This window comes from Pungitius pungitius, chromosome 17 (assembly GCF_949316345.1).
Source record: "Pungitius pungitius chromosome 17, fPunPun2.1, whole genome shotgun sequence".
NCBI classification, from domain to species: Eukaryota; Metazoa; Chordata; class Actinopteri; order Perciformes; family Gasterosteidae; genus Pungitius; species Pungitius pungitius.
In genome coordinates, this window is record NC_084916.1 from 5,335,098 (window position 1) to 5,350,469 (window position 15,372).

Below are 15,372 nucleotides of genomic sequence, written 5' to 3' on the forward strand. Positions count from 1 at the left end.
CCCCCCCCACTACGATACAGCGGCTCATCTGCCTCTTCAAGCGCGTTCCTGGTTTTCAAAACTCCGCCAATCACTCCTAACAGCTTGTCCAAGGATCTCAGCATTATTAAATTAATTCAAAACTAGAAGAGGCGTATTGTGAGCGGCTGTACGCTCTCGTTTAACTTCCGCTTAGTTCATGTCCAACACAGTCTGTTAATGTACAAATGTCAGCTGTCTATTACGGAATCTTACAGACACAAACCACACTGATGACATGAAGAAGAGTTAAAGCCCCGTTATTATTGGACATGTTTACAATCCAAAGCCGAAGGTGTTTTGGGTGCTCGCTCCTTTAGCTTGACGCACGCTCCTGATCTTGAATCTAGAATCGATTGCTGTTCCTTAGTGTCCCGGATGTTGGTGTGCCAAGGTTGAATTTATTTGGGTTGAATATTGTAGCCTCCGCATATTGGTGTGCCAAGGTTGAATTTTTTGCGGTTGAATATTGTAGCCTCCATTTCGAATATTTCAACATTTTTTTTTTTTAGGTTGAATTTTTTTGCGGTGTTTTAATGTTGAAAAACATTCAGGTACATAATTTCAATGCATAAATATTCAGTGCTAGAAATTCAATCAACTTTTTATTTCAACCCCCGATGGCACAGATTTACTTCCATACTAAGGCTTCTAGTTTTTTTTACTACTACCAACTACTCTCTTGGTAGCAGACATTGGCGGGGTCCAAATGAATACCCTTTCCCCATCATTTTTATTTTTAAGCAGGTGTGGGCAGCTGTGATGTGACAGCGGTGTGCGAGAACCACGTTGCAGAGTCGCACCAACAATCTAGAGACCGATCCTCAACACAAAAAAAGGTTTTATAAACCAACCCATTTGCAGAATCCCCTCTAACGGTAGTTCATAAAAGGAGAACAAATATTTTACATATTTTCTGATGTATATTGGGGGGGACCAGGCATTGGTTTAAAACACCTTTTTTGTTTGATTACAACAATGTAGAGTACTATAGTGCAAAAAGGTGTTAATAACTAAATGCCTATGCCTCGTTTTGGTGGGTTTAGGCGTCATTCTCAGTCCAGTTGTGTTCTGACAAAGGTGGTGGATTCTTTGGCTGATGAGCAACATCTTTGTCAGTGATTTGCCCCGTAGAGCGTTGACCGCAGCCCCAAGTCGAATAGCTCCGCCATGATGCGCTGCAGATTGTGAGGGCCTGAAAGCGGTCTCCGTTTAAGTTGGCCTCCAAACTCGCAATTCGCTCATTTTTAGTCACTGAGGCTTGTCTAGCTCTAGATTTGAGAGCTACGAACAAAGATTTCAGTTCGGCAGAAAGGTGAGATGATATCGACTTGCGATGTTCCTCCAGCAGGCTAGCCTGACTAGTTTGGGACATCAGGTCATCTTTTTTAAAGTCATCCTTCCTGCTCAGCTCACTTTTGCTGTTCATGGTACCATTAGAAGATAGTACTTGCCTTTGCGCGATCTGTTAATTGACTTGTGTAATTAAAAAAAAAAGAAAAAGTTACGGGAGAGTGTGACGCGTGCTACTACTCCATATCCCTCTCCACCGGAAGAGAAGGAAAATAGCCTTTTCTGTTGTCATGTTACCTGGGCACCAACATCATGCCTGTGAAACCATGGTAATGTGAACCGTGGTACCTGCGTTCACCTCGCTCACCCGTAATCATACCATATAAAGGTTGGGCGACGGCTGCTAGTGCTTTGCTTTCGCACTTCGGCTCCCTCACCGCAGTTTTGGAAAGACGATTGGCAAGATGCCACCAGATCCCACACACTGGCTCTTCACATTTTCTAACATTATGGTTTAACAGACATGTTAGTGAAATGATAGTAAACTTCAAAAAGGATATTGTTATTCATCTTAAACAAACACTAAATACACATGCGACTAACCTGAGGAAAAAGAACAATCTACAACAAAAGTTTTTTTTTTATTAGTGTCAAACTTTAAACTTTCAAGTCAGACATTTTCAATCAGCCTCAAACATAAAAAAAAATATTTGTCACACAATTTATTTATTTATTTCACTCTTAGAGTGGAATTTTAGACAATCAGTCTTCTCTGAGCAAAACTCTGGAACTGTCTACCAACAGAATTGAAAATGCAATACATTTTTATGTTTTTAATACAGGCATTAAGCCGTGGTTAACACACTTCTATTTTTTCCTTTAAAAAAGCCTCATATGGACAGGTGTAAACTAGCGTTTTGCTAATACTAAACACAGTGCACCTGGTTATTGTGCATAATTGTATGTCACAACTCTAATACCGCTGTGATGTCCATATCGAATAAAGCTTAAATGAAAATAAAAATCAGGATAATTAGTAGGATCATTTCTGTAGAACCAAACCCTTTTAGGAGTCACACGCACTTTGAATAAAAACATTTGGCTATTTTCCCTGGCATAACATGGGATATGGCTATCTGTGGAATACATATTATTATTATCGTAGATACAGTACATGGAATAATTAGGGTAACCACAGACATGGGCTTCTAGTTTCATGGCTGTATACTGACTAACATAAATGTTTTAAATCATACTGACTAACATAAATGTTTTAAATCATTTTAACAAAGCAAGAATAAAATAATGGAAATGGTTGACTCATAAAAAAGGAAAATCCTAAAAGTCAGAGACAAAGGACGTTATTCTCCGCTATTTCTCCTCAGTCAGTCCGCTACTGGGGGAGCTTTTTGTGAAGGTTTGTGTGGAGGCTGATGGACTTCAGTCCAAGCAGCTCAATATTTGACTCATCAACACTGGTCTTTCTGCCAGGATATACAACTGTACCACACTGTCATGTAGCTGGAGGTACTGCATTCTTCATGCAAATATCTTTCATCAAGCTTAACTATGTCTGATATTTAAGAAGGGTATTTATGACCAATATTTAGATTTTAAGGTCAGTAGAGTTTGTTTTGTGACTCCTTCAAGGAGGTACAGGTTGAGCACTGCTCAAGCCCTACAGAATGACCTCCAGCAGCCCGCTGGTGTTAATGTCTGCAATCAGAAACAGGGTTCATGAGGGTGGCCTCCTCATTTGCTATAGAACACCAGAATTGGCATGTCCGCCACTGGCGCCCTGTGCTTCTCATGAGAGCAGGATCACCCCGAGCTCCTGTGATATATGTGAAATGGTCTGGAGAAGCCAAGGAGAACGCTGTGCTTCATGCAACATTGTGAAGCATGACAGTCTATAGCTAATTGCAGTGTTAAGACATTTCTCCTCTGTAGGTCAGATGTGAAGGCTTCTGACAATGCCCTTGTTGTGCTTGCAGAAACAGTCCAATTAACCAATTGACCTGTAATGCTTGGTCTTTTGCCACGAGAATGATCGGCTGCAACACTGAGAGGAAAATCAAAACTTTAAATCAAACCATTTTTTGAGCAGTGTATAAAGATGACGCCACAAGACAGGAGAGGGAGAGGCACCATTACTGAGAAAAAAGCTGTGAACCAGAAGAATTAAACATTAGTTTGTGATTGTTTCAAATACTGTTAAAAGCAGATACAAACAGCACCACACACTTCTATTAGGTCACGAGTGATGATTGAGATGGATAGTTTTTGCATCATCCTGTAAATTAACTTTCAATAAATGTTTTGTGATAGAACTGTGCCTTTTGATTCCATTTGTAAGATGTTTATGGGTGTTTTAACTATTATAGTGCTATGAGTTGCCTTTCTAGTTTTGAACATCATTATCTACAAAATGTTACAAAAGTACAGACTTGTTTGGAAGAGACGGCAAAGGTGAACTGTGACATGCAGGTATACTGAACATGGGATGAAAAATACATACATGGCTCAGAATCAAAGCTGTGAAGTGTTTCCATAAATCCAGTGTTATTATGACCAATAGAAATTATGTTCCATGCTCCAACTAAATTATTGTTATTGTTACAAACTGGATTTAACCTTAAACAGGCACATTTATCCACCACTAAAGCACAACACGAGATGACACACCCTGCATCCTCCTGCTGTTTTTTTCATGCAAAAAACAGACGTGATAAAACACTGCAGGGTACACAAGGGAATGCAGGTCAGTGCTCCCACAGGACGGCTCTCTGTTTATTGCTGCCAGATATTCAGTAGTGTGGCCCATGTTCCTGCCGACCCTTCCTGCTAACTGCCGTGTATGGCCAGTGTGTGTCGTCAGTGTCAGCATCTCCACTTTTCCATTCCATTTTGCCTACCACCCCACAGTTAGAGGGATTTCTTCTCCAAAGTCCTCTATGATCACTCATTGTAAGTCATCGCTATGATCCTCCCCTCCTGGTGACTATTATAGACTGACACTTCTCTGGTGCTGTTTGATCAAGCTCTCCTGCTTTTCTTTAGTAACCCCTCCCTTCTCCTGCTGGGACTCCACAGTCAACTCCTCTCTGCTGATTGGCTGTGGTTTAGGCTTCCTGCCGCACTGCCGCTCCTCACCCAGAGCACTCCCAGCCTCGCTCATGTCTCCCAAGTGTTCCACCGAGTCACACTTCTCCAGGTCAGAGGCAATGGTCTGCAGGCTGATGAGAGACATGGTGTCTGAGGCGGCAGGCTCCGCCTCCAGCCGCTCCCTCTGGCCCCAGCCACTCTCTCTGTGCCTCTCCACCCACAGCCTGGTTTTCTCTCCATCCGCCCAGTTGCTCTCTACTCCGCTGACTCCTGCACAGCTACTCCCGATGCAGCTCCCGCTGCGATTCACAACACTGGCTCGGACCTCAGCCTCAGCACCTACAGGGGAGCTGCGCCCCCTGCAGAGTGACGGACGCCCCCTGCTGGCCCTTATCCGCCCCCTCTGTGTGTGGATCTGCTCGCTGATCTGCTCCAGGTTCCGCAGGGCCACAGAGTAACGTGTCTTTACCTTCGCCACTCGCTCCTCCAGCAGAACTACTCTAGCCTTATGATCCTGAAAAAAGAGAATAGAGTCATTAATTGATTTGTCCAACTATCTTCCTGGTTGAACTGATCATTTGTCAGTAAACCATTACATCAGAAAGAGTTTTTTAAGCTGCATGAAAAGACAATTTGGCCACATCAGGAAGTGTTTCAAACAACACAACATAGTCATCGCCTGATAAAATTGCTGCAGTGAACATTATATTTATTCAGACATCCAAACCAGGAGCAACATTAGAAATGATTTGGACTCCTGTTTGTATCATCGAGCATAATGAATTGAAGAATGTAGCCTTCTCCAACGTGATCAGAGTAACAGCAACTCAAGTTCCTACGTTCCAACCGAGACTGTATGGCAGGGTTCCCCAACCACCGGGATGCGGACCGTTTTTTTTCCACCTTATACAGTTGCCAACTACTCGCTGCGTATGGCAGTTCCGCCCAGCAGCGGACAGAGAGCAATACACCTCCCCCCCCCAGGGCTGGTTATTCTGTCCGGTTTACCCGCCACACCTCCAAGACCGGTCCGAGAAATATTGTCTAACATAAAAACTGTCCATGAGGTAAAAAGGTTGGGGACCCCCTCTGCGTAGGGTCTAAAGTACATCCCTTCCATGATCTAACATGGCAGCTAAAACTTAAGGTAAAGTACATCAGTTAAAAAGCTGAGTATCTGATACTGGTACAAACCTCCAGAATGTGATTGAATTGAGCCTTGAGTTCAAAGTACGGCTTGGACTTGAGGATGACCTTCTTTAGAGCTTTCTGGAGGGTCTGGACTCGAGCCTCAGCTTCCTGGCAGAGCTGTGTGACGCGCTGGTGCTCTTGCTCACTGTGGAAACGCTCCTCCTCCGCCTCGTTCACCTGAGCAGCACAGGAACAATGACCGAGAGGAACACGTCATCATCACAGAATCACACATCTTCCATCTTTGTTCTGATGGTCAGTTAGTTACAAGATACTGGAGTAGGAAAATACAGTAACAGGTTGTCCCTTCCAAAGCTTGATACTGTCTAATTGCTAAATGCATTATATCAAACACTGCTTTTGTACAAAAGTACATAAAACATAAAGTAATAGTAGTCAGCATTCACTTTGATGATCAACTACGGTTAAGTAGCACAGTTGGAAAGGCCAGCAAACAACAAAACATCAACAGCATGTATATACATGATAAATAATAGACCCGGAGTAATTATCTATGGGGTCAGATCAGTCTCAATAATTGCAAAACGACTCAAAAATGCACACAAAACAATTCTCAAATATATTTGAGCCCATAATTATCCAAGAAGGAACCTCATATAGAACATTTGTTGTGGATATTAGGTCCCAAAATAGAAGAAAAGACTGAAAAGGGGCAATGCACGATTAGAGTTTTGGACAACTAATGGTTACAGACTAGGTCTGATTTATCTGACTGAATAGGTTGAAAGTTAAATCTGATCAATTTTCTACAATTCTTCTGATACATTTTAAGAAGTTCTTACTCAACACAGGTGTAAAATTATCATCACAAGTCATGCGCCAAGGCTACTCAAACGTATATATAGAATATAGAATATATAGAAGAGGGAGGGGCTCTGGGCAAAAACAAAGTGCTGGTATTTAACCTTGGAAGTCATCATTGGACCCAGAACACAAGGTGCTCCCGTGTGAAAGAGCACAGACTGACTGACTTAATGCAGTATTTCCACCACACTCAAACATGCCAGGTACTGCTCACTTTGATCAAATGAGGGCCAGATCATTGAAATAAAATTAATTTGAATCAAATAATCATGGCAAAAACTGATACCGTTCCCCTGCGAGGCTACAAGCCCGACAAAGTTCAGACAAGTTGAATGTGCAAGTGTTGAGTCTAATTGATACAAATGAATAGGATATATGAACTGTATCAGCTTATGTATCGATTCTGTAAACTACAGCTCCCATTAAGTTTTCCAGGGTGGCAAACCTCATCCTGCTCTCTGTGCTGCTGCTGTTTAAGATGTCTGGTGGTGTGTACCTTAGCGGTGGCGTGGTTCAGCATTTCCTGCCAGGTTGGGTCCATGGTGTTCCTGTCAGCCAAGAGGCCCTGCTCCCCCACATACACCATCTCTCTGGCAGCAGAGTGCATGGACACGGCCCTCTCATACCTCAGAGCTGCCTTCTGGGTCTCCTGTTGAGCCTGGGGGCAGACGGCAGTAGCTTTATAAACATTTCTTCTGATATCCAAATTGTACATATATTATGTATATTCATTGTGTAGTCTCTGTGATAGTGTGACGCCTACTCATCTGCAGCAGTTGTCTGGTGAGAGATAGGTCAGATTGTGTTTTTTAGCCTTGTTTGTTTAAGTCTAGTCTCATATAAAAAATGGTCAGTCAACGCAAGTGAGGTTAGTAACAGTTTGTTTTCTTTTGTTCTTCTTTGCAGCACTGTTTTAGCTGAGAACCACGTATATAGGTTTAGCTACACGTACAAGGACTGACACACATATACTCGTTATACACGGCCCGCCACAATTGTGGAATTAAAAATATATAATAAAGTATTGTTGGGATCTGTTGGATGAGGTTTTATAATAACGAGTTTGGCCAACAGGGGGCGATAACTTCACCCACTGAGATTTTAAGTAATGAATGTCAGCACAGAAAGACCAAGCAATAAAGACACTGGAATCACAAGGTAGAATTAGCATGAGCTTTGTAGAAATGATTAGAATCTACAATGGCGTGTGGACATCAGTGGTCTCAGTAGTGTTGCATGCTGGGTGCTGCTGTTAAATGAACACAAACACGCAGGGAAATCAGTAGGTTTAAAAACCAGTTGGGGTGTAACACCGGCTCGCGCTCGGGGCCATTTGGTCATGGATGTGTGCCAATATTGGACCAGCCCAACAGGGAGGTTCTGGTATCCCCTATGACAGGTCCACCCCGCCTAAGACTATAGTGGGCATCACTTTCCGACGGCTTGTGGCGTCTTACTACAGTTTACAAAGCTAGTAATGTCATTATGACGCCACAGTTACAGGTTATCATTTGTTTTGTGTAAACACCTCATATTCACAGAAGACTAACATTTTAAATTAAATAAAATGTATAAAAGCTCAAAGCGTACAAATACACGGACGGGATGCTGTGTAATTAACGGACGATGCATATGGTCAATTAATGTAATTAACTCAATGACAAGAGCAAACTCACAAGAACCAGTCATTTATTTAAAACTCATGACTAAACAATCCATCAAAACTTCAGCACTAAATCACGGACCATTCAAATGTCGTTTACATCAGAGAGAGCGATTGTGACTAAATAATTATACAATATACACAACATATTAACACTATTTACAGACAACGTTCAACCTCAACTGCAGAATGCTGTGGTAGCCGTGCTGGTTAAGTATGCTTAAGATTACCATGCTGTGGGAAACTGTGGGTGTAATGTCCTTGTGAGAAGACATTAATGTCATTAAGTATCTAACTAGAATGTAGAAGAATACCGACGTCATTAACACAAGCCGTAAATACAGACAGAAGTTCAGCTGAGTTTGTTCCCTTATAGGAGCAGGAAGACCTGACAAAGTTTCTTGGTGTGAATAGAAGCTTTAACACACATCAGGGAGGTTTGTGTTGTCCAATCAGAAGACACCCCGCCTCCCGCTCACTGTGACCGTTCAGAAGGATTAATGACCATTTTGAGATAAAAGGGATGACCATGGAATCTTTAAAAAGGCACATGACGAGGAGAGAGCTGGTATGACAGGATGTCAGAGGCTAAAGATACCTGTACGCCTGTAAGATTTCACCACAGACGGAACGCCAAACTTAACAGAAAAATACGTTGGGTCACTGAATTGAATCCAAGATATGGTAAAAGAGGACAGCCCCGAGCTGGTTATCATTTCCCTACACTGCATACGCCATCAGGAAGCACCGTGTGTATTGTAACTCGATCACATAGTGAAGCCAGTTGTAAAACCCGTCAACTTTCTACCACCAGGACTTCATCCTCCTCAATGTGTTCAACTCCTTGAGGAAATTGCTGAAAGATTAGCTCATTTTGGACATTATTAGGAAAGGTGACCATTTTTCCCAAGTCAACGTCTTTGTGATTTTGCTTTTGCTGTGTCATTTCCTCACACTATTGACACTGGAAGGGTCCCCTTGACATACAAAGAAATACAGCGAATCATTGGACAACCTGCACTGAGAATTCTGCCGTCACTTCAGCGAGTGTCAAAGTCGCAGGTCGAACTGATTGATTTTCAGTGTGACTTAAAGGAGCAGTTATTACATTACATGAGTGCTATGCTTCAGCGAAGCCGAGTTTCCAAACATTAGGAGGACGGCACAGAAGATTCGGTTTTTGTTTGGCTCTACCTACATTTGTGAGCGGTGTGATAAATATCCACTAATCACCTGAGATTGCCACAACCAAACTGAACTTTTGATGCACTGGCAAAAAAGAATGACTGTGGTCACTCAAATGAAATGTAAGTTTTCTTATTCTTTTTAGATCGCTTTTACTTCTAAAGTAAAAGTCTACTTTACCTTTTGACTGTCATGGCATGTACTTTCTCACTTCATTTATATCATTTGTTTAAAAAAAGGCCGATATCACAGAGAATATCATTTCAGGTAATATTGACTTTTTCCTTCTGCCACCTTTGGTCCAGGTCCAGCAGGACCAACAGCACACATCAGGAAGATGTGTAATTTAAGGTTACACCATTTCACAAAACTAGGTATCTTGAACATCTGAAAGAGAGAGAAGACAATCACAGAAAACAATCATGTTTTTCCTACATGTTGTATTTTCTGTGTCGTGTTCATCCTGCTGCAGCCGGTGGAAAACATTCGCAGATGCAGAAAGTTATTTTGTCTTGTGAAACCCAGGGAACAGAAACAACCTCAGATATTCGTTTTTCAATACTAAGTACTTACTGTTCAATTGTCAACTCTGCAGATATAGTTGATATAGATTCAGGGTTTGGATGAGCGGCCATGCATGTTGTAGTGTTTAGCATTTGGGTCATTCTTGTTACAACCTTATGAGGAGAGTAAAACAAAGTTAGAAAATCCAAATCAATTTAGGAAGCAACCCAAATGTTCTGTTATTTGTGTAGCATGATTCATAATCAAACCATATTCTATGTAGTAATCAGTTTATACAAGGTTTCTAGGAGATTCCTCCGTCTTCTTCGTGTCATATTAGAAATACTGTAAAATACACATTTGCATCATCTCGAATAATGTTTAAAATATTGATCATTGTAAAGTCTTTGAAAAAGTGATGCATGCAGACATGAAGTGTCACGGCATGAACATTGACCATCAGCTACTTTCCTTAATGCTGCGCTCAAACACTCTGCTCTCATTTCTAGTCAATTCGCATGAATGTCGCCATTAACGCTGGACGTGACGGCCCGAGGGCGTGGCTTATCACCCTGGAACAGTTCAACTAGCCGCCATTGTTTTTCCACATCAATATGGAGGACATTGCAAACTCTGTACCTGTACCTGTTGTGGAAGTCCTACTCACGTTGAACCACCAAACGCTGTCGTGATTGGGTATAGAATAGCATCCGTAGGCGCAGACCGCTCAGTGAATTACACCAACTTGTACAGGAAGTGCGTCTGAATGATTCTTCCAGCAGTACATGAGGATCGGTGTTAGCCCGTGTGACAGCTCGTTGGCTCAGGGACAGGACTTAATTGGCTTCACGCCATTCTTCTCTGATGAGGGAACCGTCCCATAAAAGACACGTTAGGGTGCTCAAGGACATCCAAACAAGTGCCAGACACACAATGTTACTGAGCAAACTTCCTGCAATAATAATTAATATTGAATAGCAAAGTGTCGTTAAACAATGTACTATTTTCAGCGCAGTAAAAGTATTTGTGAAAAAAAGGCACATGGCTGTATCCGGCTTGTTAAAAGCAAACCACGAGCTTGACCGACAAACGCGAAACAGGCGCCGCGTCTAGAGTTTGGATGTAAAGCCTAGTTTGTGCTTCTGCGTTTTCAGAGAAACGCAAGGACACACACACAGAGCGCCTTGCTGCATTTTCACCCCCTCTTGTGTGCTTGCGTGTGTCGACCCCCTTTTTCTAAATTTGCGTCAAACGCTTTGCGAGCTCACGCAGCCTGCAAGGCTGTGATTGGTCTGCTAACTACATCCTTTCAGGAGTCTCACATTTCCAGTTTCATAGCATAATTCTTAAATTCTTTGCCATTATTAAAACAAGGAATTTTGACAAGAGAATTAATCAGTTTGAAGTGTTTTTGTCGGGAAAAAAAATGAAATTTGACCACTGATACAACCCGTCATTGGCGGACTATAAGGACGCGATGATGGCGTCCTTATAGTGGACGCCGATCTCCGTACACGTAGGTTTGCCGGTCAAGGGGTGAACAAAGTTGTGGAGGAAAATACGGGACAAATATGTCCGTGACAAAAATTCAATGAAAAGCAGCAGTGGTGACGCACAGGACAAAAAGGTCTCGGGGCCACTGATGTGCCACAAACGCCACAGAGTTGCCACAGAGGCCACAGGCGTTTTCTAGGAAAACTTGGCTCCGCCCACTCAGCGTGCCGTTGTGACGCTCGCGCCGGACTTGCCACCGAATTACTGGTAATTGCCACTCACTTGCCTTTTTTTGCCACTGCGTTCCATGAGGTGCCACAAGGTGCCACTCAGTTGCCATTGCTTGCCAGTGCCACAAGGAGGATCTCGGCCCTGCTGAAAGCAGCAGTGGCGATGCACGGGGCAGAAAAGTTTCTGATGAATTAATAAACAAACCAACGACTTCCACACACGAATACGTCACTCTCTAGGTCGTCTTCAACAACGGTGGAGGGTAGAGTGATCCTCCGGCAAAAGAAGACGTGGATAGTCATGAAATGTGCAAAACACGTATGAAAAGGTTCTCATAAGGAAGTCTAGTATAATGGGAAATGAATGGGCTTCAGCATGAACACTACCCGCACTGCAGAAAGAAAAAAATAACATCCTACTGTTATCTCCTGGAGCAGACCATTTACACTCTATTCAGCTTTATTTTCTATTTCCCACCAATAGGTGTATAGGTGTAATAGGTGTCAACAATGGCATGCATACATGTGCAGCTTGGGATTGAGATACTAAATCCACTACTATGTCCCCCAATAAGCAAGTACTAAGAGTACTTACCCAGTAGAGAGCTGCTTTTTGTGTTGTTCACTGTTGTTTTCTGGATCTGAATGAGGCCTCCAACAGGTGTGGTTGAATATGACTCGCCATTTTAGTTTCCTTTCACTTTGTGCCTATGTATTTAGGAACGTGCATGTAATCAGTGCCTATCGGTGCTGCCATTACAACTTCATTATCACTTTGAGCTGCTCTGGCTTCTGGAACCATGACCAATGAGCCGCAATCGCTTGTTTCTGACAGAGGAGCAACTGAGCGTCTGCATGAGGAGCCAGTTTAAGATGAATCAGGATACTTTCTAACATTGATTCATGCAAAGCAACTAAACGAGAACTAGAGAAATCCAAAAATGAAAATAGGAAAATTAAGCCCTAAATAATAACTAAATAACTATCACCAATCAGCCAAAATGTTCAATAAAATGTCTCTGGACTAAAGCCATGCACATTATGGCAAGATAATAAAACAATAAGGACATGCGTTTTGTGAGGTCCCCTATCCCCCATGAGCAAGTGTAGACAATACATGAACACACAACATCGTTGCTTATGATAAAGAATTATCCGGGCTCAAAGACCCTTCAATATGACACAGTTACCCATTGTTTGGGAACAACTATAACGACACACTTATGAAGCCATGTGAGTGCCATTAAATGCATATTTATCATGCATAATTAACAGCTGACCTACAGTCTGAGAGAAGCATAAATATTACAAAGCTGATTAGGAAAGTAGTTATTCACACAAACTGAACAATAAATGAGAAAAGTATCAACGGTTTTCTAGAATAATATTAATGTTCTAAACAACAATGTTATTCTCTCAGAAGGTGTTTACATCCACCTAATGAGAAACACTAACTACCTATTCAAGGATATAACAATAAGGTATTGCAATTATACAATCGCAAACATTCCATGGATCGCAGAGGATGAGTTGAGGAAAAAAGAAGCTGCTCTGTTGTCTGCTGGAGAAACAGCTCATACTTCTGGATCTCTGCATTCAGATCAGCACCTTGGACAGGGACCAGTCTGGTGCAGTTTTGAGTTAGGTTTAGTCTTATTTTAAGTTATATAATTTGATTTCTCATGAGTTTGAGTGTAGTTCTACTTGTGAAGTTGTCTTACTTTTGTCATTCATTCGTAAATATCTTTGGTTATCATTAAAATATGTGTCCTTCCAGTTTCGTTTGAGGGCACGCAGATGTAGATCTATAGCCATTCAATATACTGAGAGGTAGACTAAAGCAGTGGTTCTCAAAAGTGGCTACATTTACATTTTGTGTTGTTTCAGTGTTAACAGTTTAAGAAATACACCTCTGTGTATTACAGATCTTTATGTTAACCAAAAGTGCTTTGCACTGCCCATGGGGTACTTGGCTGAATACATTATATTTTAGGGGGTACATCACTTAAAAAGGTTGAGACCCACTGGACTAAAGGATCCCAACACCTCTCAATAAAACCTAAAACAATTCAAAAGCAGCGCAGCCTCCTGTGTGACCACTGGTTTCAACATCCCTCTGAAACGGTTTGTATAATAACCAAAGGACACAAGGTGCATGAAGGGAGGACGCAGAGTGAGTACCTCTCCTTCTAATCTGTGCACATTAAAAACGCACCTCTTTGGCCAGTCTGCGGGCTTCATAGTAGGGCCTCGCTTTGTCTATGCACACGCCCAGCTGGGAGCCCTGAGAGTTGAGATTCCTGGCCGAGTCGCTGAGGATCCTCCTGTAGCTGGACCGCGCCTCCTGAAGCAAACACAGCACCAGTCACATGCAGTGAGCCCTGGTGTGCATGGGCACCACGTGGAAGCTGAGAACCTTGTGAATGAAACCACTGCCTCACATCCAGCTGCAGCTCGAGCTCGTTGATCTGGCCGCTGGCCTTGTTGAGCTGCTCCAGCTCCTCCTGGTAACACGAGGACAGGAGGTGTGGATGAAAAAAGCACAACACGGGGACAGAAGGTGTGACATCTGTAGACAGGGATGCAGCACCGACGAGACCAATCCCCGGTACCAGTGTGTGACAGGAGCGGACGGGACCGGACCGTGGACGCTACATGTGCACGGCGTTCCGCTTCGCTCAGTAAACATGGCACTAGTAACGTTGTTCAAATAGAACTGGACACGCTGTGTAAAACACGAAGAAGCGTCACGTCAGTACCTACGGTCGTTTAGCGTCATACCTGGATTCTAGGGTCCAACTCCTCCTCGTATTTGCCTTCATCCTCTTCCCCTCCGGTGTCTTCCCCTTCTCTCCCCTTCAACATGACGGTGTTCCACGCGTCGCCCGTCGCCTCTCCCCCCGGCGTCTCCTGGCGTCGGCCGGCCGGTCTGGGGAACCCTGCCCCGTTCGGGATTGGATGCGACGTCGCTGGCTCTATTGGCGGCCTGTAGCTCCGTTACCGTATCTCCCGGTAACTGGACAAGTGCGCAGTAAAAACGGCCTCTACCTGAAGGGTTCTCCAGTGTCGCTGTGCCTGAGTTCCAAGCAGCAGTGGCAGGCTAATGCTAGCCGCTAGCATCCTGCCTCCGTCACTCACTGCACATGACACCACCCAGCGAGCTTTTGAGGCTGAAAAGATGTTTAAAAGACCGACGGCCGACGTTGAAAAGACGTTGCAAATTGGTTTTAAAAGTGAAAGGTTTTTTTGGAGACGTTGAAAAGATGTTCAGTTGAGACCACATTTTAAAGTGATAATATGTTAAATGTTTCGTCCTGTGTTATTATCTTAGAGCACATGTGTCAAACGTAAGGCCCGCGGGCCAAAATCCGGCCCTCCGGGGGTCCAGTGTGGCCCACCGGATGACTTTGCTAGTGTAAGAATTGCAGAAAGACATAAATTGGATTTCAATAAAAGTAGTTGCTATTCAAAAGAGGTAATTTAATTAATATAATAAATAATTATTATGAAAAATAAACTATGGAATTAAAAGAGGGTTAGGATGGAAAGGTTAGTTTAGAATTATGTTTGTAGTCCATTTTTATAACTCTTTGGAACTTCGTTTTAAGATTCTGTAACAAGATCTGTCTCTTGAGTTCAATTCAAATCATTTTATTTTGTATAGCCCAAAATCACAAATTCAGAGAGCTTTACCGTGTGTAAACATGCAACATCCTCTGTCCTGAAACCCTTACATCAGAACTGGAAAATCTCCCCCCAAAAATAAAATAAGATATTGACAGTAGTAAGCCAGGTGTAAGGCAGGACCACTGCAGGAACAAGAAACATCAGATGTAATCAACATCCACAGAAACCTGTGAGGAG

The 15,372-nt window shown here is 42.8% G+C and overlaps 1 protein-coding gene across 1 annotated transcript; it reads right to left on the reverse strand.

Moving 5' to 3' along the window:
• Positions 1-1,968: 1,968 nt before the first annotated feature.
• On the reverse strand, positions 1,969-14,996 carry sh3bp5lb (SH3-binding domain protein 5-like, b). The gene is made up of 6 exons (XM_037473463.2): positions 14,290-14,996; positions 13,950-14,012; positions 13,724-13,852; positions 6,929-7,090; positions 5,611-5,784; positions 1,969-4,930 (listed from the first exon to the last, which is right to left on the reverse strand). Exons 1-6 carry the CDS (start codon positions 14,371-14,373, stop codon positions 4,316-4,318), a joined length of 1,227 nt encoding a protein of 408 aa, XP_037329360.2. The 5' UTR covers positions 14,374-14,996; the 3' UTR covers positions 1,969-4,315.
• Positions 14,997-15,372: the final 376 nt, after the last annotated feature.

Excerpts from the sequence above, each read along its gene's own strand:
- sh3bp5lb (XM_037473463.2), bottom strand. The coding sequence starts at position 14,373 with ATGTTGAAGGGGAGAGAAGGGGAAGACACCGGAGGGGAAGAGGATGAA. Across the intron at positions 14,013-14,289 it reads AGTTGGACCCTAGAATCCAG|GAGGAGCTGGAGCAGCTCAA; the intron begins GTATGACGCTAA and ends TCGTGTTACCAG. Across the intron at positions 7,091-13,723 it reads CCCGCAGACTGGCCAAAGAG|GCTCAACAGGAGACCCAGAA; the intron begins GTGCGTTTTTAA and ends GTCTGCCCCCAG.